This window comes from Ascaphus truei, chromosome 16, assembly GCF_040206685.1.
Source record: "Ascaphus truei isolate aAscTru1 chromosome 16, aAscTru1.hap1, whole genome shotgun sequence".
Lineage (NCBI taxonomy): Eukaryota > Metazoa > Chordata > Amphibia > Anura > Ascaphidae > Ascaphus > Ascaphus truei.
Genome location: NC_134498.1, coordinates 27636798 through 27654354, shown reverse-complemented (window position 1 = coordinate 27654354; position 17557 = coordinate 27636798). Strand labels below are relative to the sequence as shown.

Here is a 17557-nt window from a genome sequence, read left to right as displayed (position 1 = left end):
GGCCGCGTTAATGCCGCGTGGAGTACAGCGGCGCACGCGAAAACGGCGCCGTGATTTGTTAAAATAATGGCCGCTGCATCTGTATCACCGTCACAATTGTACCATGTACGTGTTTATCAGATTGTTCGTGTGCACTTTCCCTATGTACCTGTTTATGTGATATATGGGAGTAATATTCATTTTTTTGCCATGCTAATCACAGCACCAAGGACAATCTGCGCTGCTAGGATTTTCAGTGGAATACAATGCAGTATTTTGTTGGGCTCCTTCCTAATCATCAGACATATCTCCAAATGATTCAATAACAATGCAACAAAACACTATAGCAGCAATGTATATCACACTTTTGTAATTTTACTTACCTGAGCCCCAGAGAACACATCCGCAGTCCCCCCATCCGCCTGGTCCACGAGCGACTGAGCCGTCCATCCCCCGGCCAGGACAGATTCAAAATGGCAGTGGGGTCGGGGCTCACTCTGGCCGTCAATAGAAAGTTTGCGATACCATTAGGAAGTGGTGCCACCGCCGCCATGCTTGTAACCCGGCGGCCATCTTTCACAAGCACAGTTTTTGCTGCCTGCGATGGTTTGTTCGGGCGCCCAACATGGTCAATGATAGAAATAGAAGTAATGAGACAAAGGAAGGAAGAAAATAAATAAAAGAAAGAGAAGGAAGGAAAGAAAAAGGACAAAGTGGGAGCTGTGTTTTGGACCTCAGGGGTTATGAGCCAAACTCTGTCACAGAACTGGTGCAGAGAATACTGCAGGCACAGAACAGAGCACACACGCGGACTTGCTTCAAAAGGAATTAAGATGTGTTATTTACACATCGAGGTTTTAAACCTGTCCTCGAGGAAGGTCCCAGGCTTAGAGCGAAACGTCTATCTGTAAAGAATAAATCTTCATTCCTTTTTTGAAGCAAGTCCAGGCGGGCGCACTCTTCTGTGTCTGCCGTATGAGTGCTAGGATCCCCCTGCTTCGGACAGCACCCGTGGCAGAATACCAAAAGTGTGCTCAGTGGTCAGTGTGCAAAACTGTTGAACAGGCACACGCATATTTCTGAATGCAAATGTTCTATTAAAGAAATTAGAGCTCTTAAAATGATATGAGAAAATATCGTTTTCCTGTCTTTGTACATTCCACAAAACAACATAAAGTACAATATAGTATCGACAGATACCTTTGCTGCAGTAAATTGTACTGTATCCAAATGCTAGCGTGCCACTACCAAGCATGCAACCACCAAACGTGCCACCACCAAGCGTGTCATCAGATGCGTGCCATCACCAAGCGTGCCACCACCAAGCGTGTCATCACATGCGTGCCATCACCAAGCGTGTCATCACATGTGTGCCTCCACCAAGCGTGTCATCACATGCGTTACCCTGAACTTGATTTTGGGCTTCTGTAAAGTAGAGAATCTGTAATGCTACCGAGAAACCAACTGGTTTAAAATATTGATGAGGTAAATTGGAGTTGCAGCTTCAATGGATTTCAGTACAATTATATGCATCAAGCATTGGCCCATATTTACTAAGCGGTGCTACACCAGAATATTGGGCCTTTATGCTCAAGACATCATCGCCTCCGTCAGCACAGTTGTGACTGTGCTAAGGAGTCTCTAGGTCTCTTCCCAGCAGGAGGTTGTCTGATTACCCAGGTGGAGCTGGCTAATTGACTAGCTGCTCGATTTCTCAGACCACTAGAGGCTTTTATTTAGAGCAGGATAAATCCCTGTTACACCCTCACAAAGTAAGGTGTGGTGAGTAAAAAAAAAAGTGACAAAAAACCTCCACCGTACATTGTACAGGAAATAAAAATACCACTTATGAGCATATTCACGTCCGTCAGACACCGGACCGGTCTGAGACATGTGCTCATAAGTGGAATTTTTATTTGCTCAACCCCTCACCAAACCTGATGTAATATTTATATCTACCAGCCTAAGGCCTCGGGCATGGTCAGCGCTTATGCGCTGACCCGTGCTGAGGCGCGCTCCTGCTCGGCAGTGAGCCCCTGCAGCCGCAATGAGAGCGGCTTTAGCAGGGGCTCGCTTACGCAAGCGAGCGGAAGCGTAAGGCCTCGTTCAGGGTGCCAGAGGCAGGAGTTGGAGGGAGGGCGTTTGGGAGGGAGGGCGTTTGGGAGGGAGGGCGTTCGGGAGGGAGGGCGGCAGTCTGCTGGGCGATGTGTGTTCATCCTCCCCAGCAGACTTTTTCAGGAGTTGAGGAGGCGGGGAGGAGGCTACAGACCTGAGGTTAGGGATCCGAGTTGCAGTCATGAAATCATTCTCAAGAATGATTTCATTGGCTGCCGAGGTCCCAGTGACGCTGCTGCTGCAGCTTCAAAAAACGATTTTTTTCGTTTATTGAAACTGTAGCCAGCGTCAACTCCTGGCTTCTGCTACCCTGACAACCAGTATTCAATTTGAATACTTTGTGTCCCACGGCAGCTCGCACGGCAGCATGCCCTCCCTCCGAAGCCTGCACCCTGAACGAGGCCTAAGTCTTATGAAAATTTAAAATTTTCGTGCTCATGGGAGCGCAGTGCCGGTCACGTGAGCGGTTCGCCCTCCATGACGTCACTGGCCCGCCCCCCGACACGCCCCCGGACGGCGCGCTAACCAAGGCCAGAGAAAGCACCCACTTTCCCTCAGCCTCAGCGCGCCTCCGCCCGGCACAATTCACCATGGACGCAGCCTAACGCTCTTAATTTCACCCTCACCAATACACAAATGAGTTCCAAATATCTAATCCCGCTACTGCCAAACACTTCTTGAAAACACTGGAGAAACAACGGGAAAACGCACCAATAGATGAACCGTTGCAGTTCTTACTTCAATGAACCCCTAAAAAGGCTGCAACTCCCTGCGTAGTGAACATCGCTACCCAAGCAACTTCACCAATCTGGTCCTACTGCGACCAACCACTGCATCCTCCAAAAACAAATCCATATCCTCCACGCCTTTTCCTCCCGCAAACTTTCTCACCCTGAAGGCGCAAAACAAAATCGAATAGAAAAGCTGCTCAAGCCGAAGAACCTAAAAATCTGAACTGCTCACCTGTTCCGAGGCTTTCAAAACCTGGCTAATATCTCTGCAGCCACTGGCCTACGCTGACGTCTCCCTGGCCCTTAGATCTTCCAACCCACCAGCACATTTTTAACAATCAAAACCTTCATTCAGTCGCTCCTGATGAATAACTTGAAGAAAACAGACATCCCTGTTTGACATTTAGAGACCACGCCCCCTCCCCCCCAACCCTCCCTTGACACACCCTTACTTTTTAGGCTAGGAAAAAAGTGCAGCATACCTGCAACTGAATCAAAACCGTCCCCACTCCTGCAAGCAGAATCAGACCACTCCTAGCATGCTTTCTTATAAGCCTTCCAGGTTGATCTTGACAAGCTGCACCGGTGCTCAAACCACTGCTAGCCACTCCGCAATGCTCCTGGTGGCACCTCACTGAAGTGTTTCCACTTGAAACGAGAGAGTTGGCAATTACATTCTGAATGCTAGGTACGTGCCGAGCCTGGAGACAAATGTTATACTCCAAGCAAAGCAGCACTGACCACCTGAACAATCTGACTACTGTGGGGGAATTAGCAGGCAAACCATTAATACCTACTGTACAACCAACCCAGAATTATCACACCAAAAAATGACACCTCTATCCTTCTACCGAGGAACGCGTTTCGCTTGAGGGGCTTGCTACGTCCTCACTGACACAAACAGAAGCCAACCTTATACAGTGCCAATCCTCATTGGTGGATGTCACATGCAATGGCATTGTTATACAGTATGTGCAGTAATGAATCGGCATTGTTATATGTGCAGCAATACATTGGACAGTTAATATGTATTTGACAATATAGCAAGCAGTAAAATGGGGGTAATCAGGTGTATTCAGATTCAGTTAAACCTTATCTGATGACTGTGTTCCAACAACAGGGGGTGTATCTGATTTTCCATAACAATGCTCTGCCATGCCGTTCCGTTTTAGAGAAGGTAAAAAAAATACCATTTTGGTTCAATCTGCAATAGAAACCTAATCAGAAAAGACTGACGTTTGATTGTATACATAAGAACAGAGATATACAGATAGTTATGAGCCAGTCGGATTCATGTTTTGCTTTCTTTTTTATAGGATTGTACAGTGTATGAAACAGAAAATAAAATTCTTCACGTGGTAAGTACACCCGCGTTTTTTATTCTTCCATAAAACTTCATCTAATATGATAAATCAATACATCTCTGTGCTCATTTATTGTGCTCTCGGAACTCTGACCTGTAAGATGAGATAAAACGAGGATCTGGTTGGCAAATCTGGTTTTGTGTGTTTTAGCAAACAGCTTTCTTCTATAAAGATCAGACGCTATTACAACAGAAATTACAGGAACTTTACAAGAGGTTACTGGCAGTCAGTAACTAAATCAATGAAGTGCAAGAATTCTTTACTGCCTGGCTTGCAAGCAATTTGTACACTGCCGTGTGCATTAAAATGGGCCAAAAAAAGGGAACGATCTGTGCTGAACCTTTAAATACACTGTATGATGTAACGGTTATGCAGCATGATGCCAAGCATATGGAGTCACGAACCTGTAATTAGGAATTATGCAATGTGCAGAACTGAACATGTCACGATAGAAACTGCTATTTTAATTCCAATTAAATAAATGAAGAAAGAACCTTCCTAAAGTGACTGGCAGAAAAGGAGGGGGACAGTTAGATGGGGGTTTCTTTTCAGACAGCAGAAATGATACAGCAGTCACAGGCTCAGGGCTGAACATACATGCAAGCTTTAGTATTACTTCTAGGAGGAGAAGGAAAAACCTGACGTGGAAGGCTATTAACACATATACATACATACATACATACATATGCAGCCCTGTCTTTCCCCATTATCTCTTAGCATGCAGTACTTCCACTGCAGCAGGGGATTCTGGGTAATTACACAGCTTTTCAGCACAGCCTGGGTCAAAGAAGTATAGAGCCAGTAACCCTACTCACAGACAGGTGAGACCCAAAAGGTTGAAACAATGATATATATATATACACATACATTCACACACACAGTATGTCATCAATATAATGTAACACTTGCATTCATCTGTAATTCTTCAATTATATTTTAGTCCTCCACTAAATCGTTGATTTCCCACTTATTTATAAACAGGCATGCTCCATATACAGTACGCTATATTCCTCTCTCATTACCTATTATTTCTTGGTGTGCCCTTCTACTCATTGTACTGTAGTACCCCCTTAATATTCCGTTTCCCCCATTATTTGTTATTGTGCTCTCCTTTTCCAGACTTGATTGACTCTCAAGCATCGTCCTAATCAAACGATAAATCATATATGTAACCCAAATTTGCCAGTTCCCCTACATGCTACTGTTAATGCGTAGAGCATGTTTAGTTTAGTATCAGTATCATATCCATCTATCTTTTATTTGACAGAAGAAATGCCTTGTGGACAAAATGAAGCACCTGGAATATTATTGCTTTGGCTAGCGTATAAAAGAAAAAGATATATACCTCTGACCTTCCACTGCTAGTGATTAAAGATCCCCATATTAAGGTCGTGTTGAACAGTAAGCTGTAGCTGCAAAACTTCACTTATATTTCTTCCAAATTGCACTGTCAGTCCATCCATAAAACGAAACTATCAATATAGTTTACAACGATATACTTTTATACACAGGGTCAAACAAACAATGGTATACAACTCACCGTGATTTCTTTCTCCTAGAACGTGTCCCTTCCAATCAGCTCCCCTCCATATGTGCTTAGCATCGTAATAACCAATCCGCAGTGCATATTAAATATATCCTTTCATATAACTGTATTAGCGGAATATGGATTGCATTACACGATCCTGATTCTCATATTGAGTTACCTGAGTATTTCTAAGTGATTTCTATGTTGTGCATTTGTTCAGCATAACACATGGATAGCTGTTACTGCATGTTACTCCCAGTGCTCATGGACAGATAATACATGTAGTTAGTGTTTCCCAGGGAGGCCAATCAATCTGTTTCCAGCAGGCAGTTAAGCAATAGGGTGCTGAGAATAAAAGGGGTATTTGTGTGACTTAAATTGTAAAGTCTTTTGTCTACCACAGGGGTGAACAAGTCTAGTCCTCAAGAGCCACTAACAGGTCAGCTTTTCAGGATATACCTGCTTTAGCACAGGTGGCTCAGTCAACGACTGAACCACTGATTGAGCCACCTGAGCTGAAGCAGGGATATCCTGAAAACCTGACCTGTTGGGTGGCCCTTGAGGACTGGAGTTGACCACCCCTGGTCTACCAGCTTTAGAACAATATGGTCAAAACGATGGCTTGGTAAGAATGATACAAAATATCTGATAAGCAAAACTATTTCATGACCATTACATGCACGGCAATAATATTTCACATGCTTTAAAAAAAAAAAAAAAGAGGGACGGCTATTTTCTACTTAAAACCCCGTACCTGAGGCTTGTACACCAAAAGGAGCTCGAGAACATCTTGCCACTCGCAAAATACGTGCGTAGACACGAAAGCCGAAACGCCCATGAAAGAGCTTTATAAAGAACGTTTTCAGGCAGAATTAAGGGGGCATGTCAAATAGAAATCGTTGTACTACAGTCCCAACTGCGATATATATCTCTCCAAACTCACCTTTAGGCAACACATGGAGACACCTGTGCACCAAAAAGGAACACACCGGATATACCCGAGGTGTATAGTAACAGAGGAGGGCGAGGGTCTGCGTTACCCAAAGCAGGACCCTGAGAGGTTGGAAAGCTTGTAACATATCAATTACTGGATGGTCCAATAAAAGGTATCAGACCCGCTACTCTCTCTCCTTCCTTTGTTACTACTTGGAAGAAAGGACCAACACGGCTCCCCACCCTTCTTTGCCTGAGATATATACTAATTTAAGTCATTTAAATATACTTTGCATATTGAAATTAGCATATATCCCAGGTTACTCGGATGTATTCCTTTTTGTGCACGGGTGTCTCGCTCTCTCAGGCTCGGGAGAGGGATAACGCCACCTAACGTTATTTCCATACGTTGACCTGAACGACCTTTAGTGGATACATATGATGTTAGGGGGGAACACCTCTTCTGCATATCATTAACTAACGGCCGCGGAAATAATAACCACCCATTATTTAAGGGGTAGCATTGATGATACGGTATTTTTTTTAGTGGATAGGTATTATAATTAACCCAACGTTATTTTAGGTAAGCGTTAGGTTAAATAGGAGCTCAGTGCACCCGGGCCTTAGAGAGCTGTGGAAACGAGAGCTATATTCTAGGATGGAGAGTCGTGGGGGTTTATTCATGAAACTTTACAGTGTCCTAATGACGTACTCGGCAAACAAGCATTTTCTCAGACTTTTCCACTGCCCAACTAGACAGACCCTGCAGCATTAACCACATCGTATAGGCAGCACCGACTGCATCGTATAGGCAGCACCGACTGCATCGTATAGGCAGCACCGACTGCATCGTATAGGCAGCCCCGACTGCATCGTATAGGCAGCACCGACTGCATCGTATAGGCAGCACCGACTGCATCGTATAGGCAGCACCGACTGCATCGTATAGGCAGCACTAACTGCATCGTATAGGCAGCACCGGCTGCATCGTATAGGCAGCACCGACTGCATCGTATAGGCAGCACCGACTGCATCGTATAGGCAGCACCGACTGCATCGTATAGGCAGCACCGACTGCATCGTATAGGCAGCACAGGCTGCATCGTATAGGCAGCACCGGCTGCATCGTATAGGCAGCACCGACTGCATCGTATAGGCAGCACCAACTACATCGTATAGGCAGCACCGACTGCATCGTATAGGCAGCACCGACTGCATCGTATAGGCAGCAACAGCTGCATCGTATAGGCAGCACCGGCTGCATCGTATAGGCAGCACCGGCTGCATCGTATAGGCAGCCCCGACTGCATCGTATAGGCAGCACCGGCTGCATCGTATAGGCAGCACCGACTGCATCGTATAGGCAGCACCGACTGCATCGTATAGGCAGCACCGACTGCATCGTATAGGCAGCACTAACTACATCGTATAGGCAGCACTAACTACATCGTATAGGCAGCACCGACTGCATCGTATAGGCAGCACAGGCTGCATCGTATAGGCAGCACCGGCTGCATCGTATAGGCAGCACCGGATGCATCGTATAGGCAGCACCGACTGCATCGTATAGGCAGCCCCGACTGCATCGTATAGGAAGCACCGGCTGCATCGTATAGGCAGCACCGACTGCATCGTATAGGCAGCACCGACTGCATCGTATAGGCAGCACTGACTACATCGTATAGGCAGCACCGACTGCATCGTATAGGCAGCACCGGCTGCATCGTATAGGCAGCACCGACTGCATCGTATAGGCAGCACAGGCTGCATCGTATTATTTCCATGCGTTGACCTGAACGACCTTTAGTGGATACATATGATGTTAGGGGGGAACACCTCTTCTGCATATCATTAACTAACGGCCGCGGAAATAATAACCACCCATTATTTAAGGGGTAGCATTGATGATACGGTATTTTTTTTAGTGGATAGGTATTATAATTAACCCAACGTTATTTTAGGTAAGCGTTAGGTTAAATAGGAGCTCAGTGCACCCGGGCCTTAGAGAGCTGTGGAAACGAGAGCTATATTCTAGGATTGAGAGTCGTGGGGGTTTATTCATGAAACTTTACAGTGTCCTAATGACGTACTCGGCAAACAAACATTTTCTCAGACTTTTCCACTGCCCAACTAGACAGACCCTGCAGCATTAACCACATCGTATAGGCAGCACCGACTGCATCGTATAGGCAGCACCGGATGCATCGTATAGGCAGCACCGACTGCATCGTATAGGCAGCCCCGACTGCATCGTATAGGCAGCACCGGCTGCATCGTATAGGCAGCACCGACTGCATCGTATAGGCAGCACCGGCTGCATCGTATAGGCAGCACCGGCTGCATCGTACAGGCAGCACCGACTGCATCGTATAGGCAGCACCGACTGCATCGTATAGGCAGCACCGACTGCATCGTATAGGCAGCACTAACTACATCGTATAGGCAGCACCGGCTGCATCGTATAGGCGGATCGTATAGGCAGCACCGGCTGCATCGTATAGGCGGATCGTATAGGCAGTACCGACTGCATCGTATAGGCAGCACCGGCTGCATCGTATAGGCAGCACCGACTGCAACGTATAGGCAGCACCGACTGCATCGTATAGGCAGCACCGACTGCATCGTATAGGCAGCACCGACTGCATCGTATAGGCAGCATTAACCACATCGTATAGGCAGCACCGACTGCATCGTATACGCAGCACCGACTGCATCGCATAGGCAGCACTAACTACATCCTATATGCAGCACCGACTGCATCGTATAGGCAGCACCGGCTGCATCGTATAGGCAGCACCGACTGCATCGTATAGGCAGCACCGACTGCATCGTATAGGCAGCACCGGCTGCATCGTATAGGCAGCACCGACTGCATCGTATAGGCAGCACCGACTGCATCGTATAGGCAGCACCGACTGCATCGTATAGGCAGCACTAACTACATCGTATAGGCAGCACCGACAGCATCGTATAGGCAGCACCGACTGCATCGTATAGGCAGCACCGACTGCATCGTATAGGCAGCACCGGCTGCATCGTATAGGCAGCACTGACTGCATCGTATAGGCAGCACCGACTGCATCGTATAGGCAGCACCGACTGCATCGTATAGGCAGCACCGGCTGCATCGTATAGGCAGCACCGACTGCATCGTATAGGCAGCACCGACTGCATCGTATAGGCAGCACCGGCTGCATCGTATAGGCAGCACTAACTACATCGTATAGGCAGCTCCGACTGCATCGTATAGGCAGCACCGACTGCATCGTATAGGCAGCACCGACTGCATCGTATAGGCAGCACCGACTGCAACGTATAGGCAGCAGTGACTGGATGGATGCACTCTTGAACCTGTGATCTTGACTTGTATATGTTATCACGTGTATGTATACTTTTCTGTTACTGCACAAACATATCTATGCCTAGATGTATATGTGGGTGTACATTTAAGTTTGTGTAGGTGAGTATCTGCACAGCTCTTTACGCTGCTGCGCTCAGCTGTGCGTGACATAACTCCGGGACCTGCAGCCAGTGAAATATTCTGCATGGCACCCTGCGCTGTCTATAGATGCCCTTGACCCATATGTTAACGGGGAAAATGGCTAAATAACACTTTTAGAAAAACAGAACTCAACATCCAAATATTTCCCAAGCTGTTCCGATAAACCTTCGTGTTTCAGGTTAATAAGTCGTGATTATGAGGACATGATTTCTACATGGGTGTTACAGTATTTCCTCTCTCTTTTCTCATGCAGGGTATTTTCATAAACAGCTACTGTGATATTCACAACTATATCTAAACAAACATAGCTGAACAAACCCAGGACTGTTACAGTCAAGCTGTGCCTTTTCCCTTCTGCTTTAAAATAAGCACTCAAATCTCTCCTGAGAAAGCACTTCAGTTCCTGCATGCTGTTCCTTGCCTTGCATATGCATAGAGGGCTTTGAAATGTTCTCACTCCTCCAGCAGGGCTGCTGCCTTGATATTTATTTAGCATAAAATCTGGCTTTGGTCCTGTATACATCGCAATGTGTGATGAACACATTATATGCTATTACTAATTTGAAATATACTTGCTTTAAACTAGTAATGCTTGGGAAAAGCTGACCTTAGCATTACACAGACAATATGGTCCTGGTGTGACCCCTTATTCACAATTTCAACACATTTGTACCAGGCGTGTATGATAACATATGGGACAGGGCAGAATTGGGTCAGTGTATTTAATGTAGAATTAAATTATTCGAATTTCAGGAACACACATGTAGAAGTGAAAATACACCACATGGCGTATTATATTGGATAATTCAATCCACACAGAATGAGAAGTTTTATATTTAATTTAGGAAGGTAGATAGGGCAATCTGTTGCCAGGACCGCATGAACTGAACAGTTTGTTGTCTCCCGGGTGCTCGGGTTCGGCACATTGCAGATCGGGTAGACAGATTGTTGGGGGGGGGGGGTGCTGGGATTGACCCGGCGGTCTTGGTACACGTTGGCACCAATGACAAAGTTAGAGAAAGATGGAGGGTCCTAAAAAATGATTACAGGGATCTAGGCCAAAAGCTTAAGGCAAGGACCTCGAAGGTAGTATTTTCTGAAATACTACCAGTGCCATGCGCTACCGCAGGGAGACAGTCAGAGTTCAGGGAGGTTAATGTATGGCTAAGAAAGTGGTGCAGGAAGGAGGGGTTTGGGTTTTTAGAGCACTGGGACTCCTTTTCTGAGAGGTGCCATCTATATTCTAGGGACGGATTGCACCTCAATTAAGAGGGATCTTCTGTGCTAGGGGGAGAATGCTAAAAAGGTTGGAGGAGATTTTAAACTAGGATGGAGGGGGAGGGGAATTAAACAGATAATGAACTAAATGGAATAGATGAGGATACAAGGTGGTATGGAGGTAGAATGGGGGCAAGTGCAAGTTTGACAAGCAGTGAGACACCCATAGTAAATACAGATAATACTAGAAAACTTCTAAAGACTAAACAAAGTGGGCGCAGAAAGGAAGGAGCAGATAAGATAATAGTACAGGCTGAAAAAAAACTGAAATGCATGCTTGCTATTACAAGAAGCCTGACAGATAAAATGGGGGAGCTTGAATTAATAGCTGCAAGGGAGCAGTATGATATCATCGGCATTACTGAAACATGGTGGGATGAAACTCATGACTGGACAGTTAATTTAGAGGGTTATTCTCTGTTTCGGAAGGATCGAACAAATAGAAGGTGAGGTGGAGTATGTTTATATGTTAAACCGGATCTAAAACCTATTATAAGGGATGATGTCTATGAAGGGAATGATGAAAATGTAGAGACTTTGTGGATAGAAATTAGCAGTGGAGGTAAAAGTATAAAGAAAATGTTTGTGGGAATATGCTATAAACCACCAAATATCTGTGAGATTGAGGAAGCTAAAATACTTTTGCAAATGGAGAAGGCATCAAAACTGGGTCATGTTTGCATAATGGGGGATTTTAATTATCCAGACATAGACTGGGGCAATGAGATTAGCGTTCCAACAAAAAGGAACAGTGTGACGATAGCCTGTCACAGGTATTAAAGGTTACACAAATCACTGGGTTGAACTGAACGAGTCTTAGATATAATAAAGTATATTTATTCCTTTGGATAGGTGAACACATGAATAATACAGTAACAAACAAGAAGTACACTTACTTTGGGGTTGGGGAATGAGAAGTATGAAGCATAGCAATTCTCTCGCAATCAGGTAACAATCAGATGATATCAGAAGACAAAGGATACAGGGTGGACATCAGTTTATAAACCTTTTGTGCCCTATCCTTAACATTGAGTACAGTGGATTGGTTTTCAATTAACTCTAGCCACTCATTACCGTGGGAACACATTTTGACACATGCCCCCCTGCTAGTTGGTACATGCGCAGTAGAGCTCTGGGGTCTCATTTCTGTAACCCCTCTTCTGCATCAGGAATGCCAGCTAGTCTACCAGTTTGGGGTCCTGGCAGGATATTCTTTGTTGTGAGGTGTGAACTGGAACACTTGAAGACTGCTCTGGTTTGAGTAATCTCCGCCCTCATGCAAACAGTGGAGGTGACAAAATCCTTTGAAACATACTTAAGTCCTAGACATTGGGTCGCCTTTCTGGCCATATGCTACCCTGGTATGCTAGGAATTTCCTCTGGGTTTTACCCATACATTGAAACACAGTATGAAAGATAAAACATAAACATATTAAAATATCCGGGTCCGTTGGGTCCAGCAGGTCCAAACTTCCCAGTTCTCAATGCCGGAACTGGGACACCCTATGGTCCAATTTGCGACTTGCTACGACCTTCGGAGCCGGAGATACACAAATACACTTAAAACCGTTTCACATTTTAATACAAAAATCTCCGCTGTAAATTAAATCACGGTTTTTCACTAAATCCCCATTGAAAACAACGGGTTCCGCCGTCATAGGCTTTCAATGGCAAACCGCAGCCATTGACGGCTATGGGAATCCCCGCCATAGACTTTCAACGGGGCGACGCCGCCGTTGAAGTCAATGGGGTTTTTCCGCCGTAGCCGGTCAATGGGGTTTGGCCACCATTGGAGTCTATGGGAAAAATCCCGAACCTTCAAGGGGGTCCATACTCCGTCGGGTTGGTCCAAGGGGGTCAAGGATGGTTCTGCAGCGATGCCGGAGAAGTGGCTACAGATACCCCAAACCCTGATCCTCTGGGCCCTCCGGAACCGGAGCTATGGATTACCAAATTTCAGCTTTTGACACTTAGCCGTTTTCCTGAGCCGTTTCTGCCGCCGCCATTGGAACCTATGGCGCGACCCGCTCTTCTCGGTTCGACCCTTATCGGGGTCCAGGATACGGGGACCCGGTTGTGGTCGAGTGGGGGGAGGTCTAGGAACTAGGGGCAGAAAGAATTTTATTTCTAGGTGCTCTAGAACTGTTTATTCCCACGCCACTTGTCGTTGAACTTGACTTGTTAAGTGATCAAAGCTCTCCTATTGAAAATGTATCCGCTTTGCGGTTAAGCGGTTTGGACGGCAGCCAACTCGTTCCTGGAAAGGTCTTTCGAAGATTCTCCATTGAAGTCAATGGGCCCATTGACTTACAATGGGAAACCGCCGCTCTTCCTCTCGGACGCCATCTGCTGGTCTTCTCAGGAAACAGGACTCAACAGCAAGATTCGCCATTGAAATACATGGAGCCCCAATGCGGCCTATGGGAGCCTGCAAAATGGTGCCTGAAAAGGCGGGAAAATTACACAAAGGGCTATAATCACTAAACAACTATTAACCCTTGTGCTCCCTGATGGATCCTAGTGTGTGTGTGATGCAGACACTAATTAAACCAGAGGTTACAATAAAACAGGGGAATACACATTTACATGTCATAACAAGGGTTAAATCACATTCCTGGACCTCAGCCCAGTTAACCCCTTGTCTCCCTGGTGAGGTCAGGGGATGGCCAAATGGGGTGTAACCCCTTTAATACCGGGCCACCCCCTCTCTCCTTCTACACCTCCCCTTCTTAATGGGTGACCTGTGGCCCACTGGCCCTAATGGGGAGTGGGACACTGCTGGCACCATTAATGAATTCAGTCTCAGAGGGATTGTCCTGGTGTGAAAGTCCATCAGCATTGCTGTTTTCACTGCCCTTTTTGTGTTGAATGGTAAATTCAAATTCCTGCAAAGCCAAGCTCCATCTCAGCAACTTGGCATTCTCCCCTGACACCCTCTGTAGCCAACTCAGGGGATTGTGGTCTGTGATGACCGTGAAAGCCCTCCCATATACATAGGGCTGGAGCTTTTTGAGTGCCCACACAATGGCCAAGCACTCTTTCTCAATGGTGGCATATGCCACTTCCCTGGGGAGCAGTTTGCGACTGAGATACACCACAGGGTGCTCTTTGCCGTCGTCCCCCACCTGGCTCAACACAGCCCCAACACCAAAGTCTGAGGCATCGGTCTGAATAAGAAAATGCTTGGTATAGTCTGGGGCAGCCAGTATAGGGGCTCCAGCAAGCGCAGTTTTCAGGGCCTGGAAAGCAGTTTCACAGGCAGGAGTCCAGGTAATAAGCACCGGCAGTTGCTTCTTAGTCAGATCAGTCAGGGGTTTGGCCACGGCGCTGTACAGTGGGACAAATTTCCTATAGTACCCTGCGGTGCCCAAAAATGCCATGACCTGTTTCTTGGGTTTTGGAACAGGCCACTCAACTATGGCTTCTACCTTGGCTGGCTCTGGTTTGAGATGCCCTCCACCCACCCTGTGCCCTAAGTACAGGACTTCTGCCATCCCTACCATACACTTAGTGGGTTTCATGGTAAGCCCAGCCTCCCTGATCCTATCCAGCACCGCAGATACATGTCCTATTTGGGATTCCCAGGAACTACTAAAGACAGCAATGTCATCTAAGTAAGCCCTGGCATAGCTCTGCATCCCTTCCAGTAACCTATTGACCAGGCGTTGAAAGGTAGCCGGGGCATTCTTCATCCCAAATGGCATCACCAAAAACTCATAGAGGCCACTTGGAGTGATGAATGCTGACTTCTCCCTAGCCTCCAGGGTCAGTGGGATTTGTATTAAGCCTTTGCTCAAATCCATGGTGGTCAGATACTTTGCCCCCGCGAGTTCATCCAGTAACTCATCCATGCGGGGCATGGGTAAGCATCTGACACCGTCCCAGCGTTGAGCAACCGGTAGTCCACACAAAACCTGGTGCTTTTGTCCTTCTTAGGCACTAGGACTACTGGACTTGCCCAAGGGCTCTGGGACGGAGTAATTACCCCTAGAGTCAGCATCTCCTCAATCTCTCTCTCCATACTTGTCTTGACCTCTGCTGACACTCTATAAGCGTGCTTATGCAGAGGCTGCAGGTCCCCTGTGTGTACTGGGTGTTTTGTGAGATGTGTGGTCCCTGGCATGTCCGTGAAGAGGGCGCTAAACTGAGCTAGCATGTCCCTGGCTTCTCCCTTCTGCCTAGCAGTCAACTGTGCCCCTATCTCTACCTGCTCTACAGTGTTTCCCTGCCTAGCCTCCCCTAGGAGATCAGGCAGAGCATTGCTCGCCGGACCTCCAGCAGTGGGCTACAAATGGCCAGCACTGCTCCCATACTCGGTGCTCTGTATTCTTTCAACATGTTGATGTGGTATGTCTTGTGCCTCTCAGGCGCTACCTGTACAACATAGTTGCACTCATTCACCTTTCGGATAACCGAGTACGGTCCCGACCAGGCAGCCATCAGCTTTTTCTCCCGAGTGGGTTTGAGAACAAGCACCTGCTGTCCTGGGATGAATTCTCTGCTAGGGGCCTGCTGGTCATACCATTGCTTTTGCTTGGTCTGAGCAGCCCTGAGGTGGTCCTGGGCCACCCCCATGAGCATCTCTAACCGGTCTCTGAGATCTACTACATACTGGATCACTGAAGCAGCAGTGACAGTAGTCTCCCCTTCCCATCCCTCATGGAATAGGTCCAGAGGTCCACGTACCCTTCGGCCATATAGTAGCTCGAAGGGGGAGAAGCCTGTAGATTCTTGCGGTACCTCTCGGTATGCAAACAGCAAGTGCTGCAGGGGAATCTCCCAGTCTTTCCCCTCCGCCTCTATAAAGGTCCGAAGCATCTGCTTCAGGGTACCATTAAACCTCTCACATAATCCGTTTGTCTGGGGATGGTAAGGGGTAGTGCGCTGGTGCTGTACACCGCATGCATCCCAGAGACAATGTAACAGTTCACTCATGAACTGCGACCCATAATCGGTTAGGATCTCACTAGGGAAACCTACAGTACCCTAGAGAAAATGTTCAGCAAAGCTGCTGCCACTGTCTTGGCACTTATGGTGCCAAGCGCTACCGCCTCAGGGTACCGGGTGGCAAAGTCCACCACCGTGAGGATGTAGCGCTTCCCTGACCTGCTAGGAATCATGAGGGGTCCTATAAGGTCCATCGCTACCTTCTGGAAGGGTTCCCCTATTATTGGTAGGGGTCTCAGGGGTGCCTTCACACGGTCGCCCGCCTTACCAACTCGCTGGCAGGCATCATAAGAGCGGCAGAAATTGCTCGCGTCCTGGTGACCCCCTGATGTCCCGCTAACGGAATAGAGTGAGCTACCCGTAACAATTGCTGTCGGTACCCCTGGGGCACTACTAGCTGTCGCTTACCGGTCAATCCCTCCTCTATCCCCAGGTTCCCTTCTTCTCTGTATAGGAGTCCCTTATGCCATAGGCAGCGCTCAGTGCCCTCCCCTGCCTGAGATTCGGACGCCCGAAGTCTCACACCGGCCAGGGTAGGGTCTGCCTTCACTGCCTCCCTAAACTGGGCTCCTAAGTCTGGCCACCCTCCAGTCATGTCATTGTCAGGGGAAGGGGACAGGGTAAGGGGGAACAGTAAGTCAACCTGTGGTTGCAACTGATCCTGGCTTACCTCCCCAGGCTCCTCTGCGCCCTCCGCTAACGTTGGTCACAAAGGCTGGGGGACTGGAGCGGCCGCCGCCGGCAGTGCCGCGGTCTGGCTCCGGGTAACCGCCGCCACTGCAGCGGGCTGGGGCACACGGTCGTAGGTACAGGTCATCGGTCCCAGGTCGTTGCCCAAAAGAATGTCGGCATCCAAACCAGGTAAAACCCCCACCTCCCGCACACCCTTGCCCACCCCCAATCCAAAAAGATGCGGGCCACCTGCAGGAAACGTGGCTCTCCGTCGGCCACAGTGATCTGCATCCCAGGGCCTGGGAGCAATTCCTCTGGCCGGACCATATCAGGTCGGACCAGGGTCACTGCAGCTCCTGAATCCAGCAGGCCGACTGCTTGCCGGTCACCGACTTTGACCGGGGTAAGATGTTTGCTCCGGCCGTCCGTCTGCTGCAGGTCTGCGCCGAGATGTCCTCCGCTCCTGGCTGTAGGCACCGATGAAACCGGGGTAGGGGTGACATGGGAC

The 17557-nt window shown here is 47.7% G+C and overlaps 1 protein-coding gene and 1 long non-coding RNA gene across 6 annotated transcripts in view; one reads left to right on the top strand and one right to left on the bottom strand.

Moving 5' to 3' along the window:
* Window positions 1–17557, top strand: part of LOC142467326 (connector enhancer of kinase suppressor of ras 2-like) — a 497579-nt gene that overhangs the window by 242974 nt on the left and 237048 nt on the right. For all 5 annotated transcript variants that reach the window (XR_012788363.1, XM_075572875.1, XM_075572877.1 and 2 more), the window contains exon 5: window positions 4142–4183. Coding sequence is in view for 4 of the 5 variants with exons in the window: in XM_075572875.1 (XP_075428990.1) it covers window positions 4142–4183 (42 nt within the window). In the remaining variant the exon portion in view is untranslated. The remainder of the gene's footprint in view (window positions 1–4141; window positions 4184–17557) is intronic.
* The window catches only part of LOC142467327 (uncharacterized), a 99225-nt gene that overhangs the window by 2762 nt on the left and 78906 nt on the right, over window positions 1–17557 (bottom strand). The window lies entirely within an intron of this gene.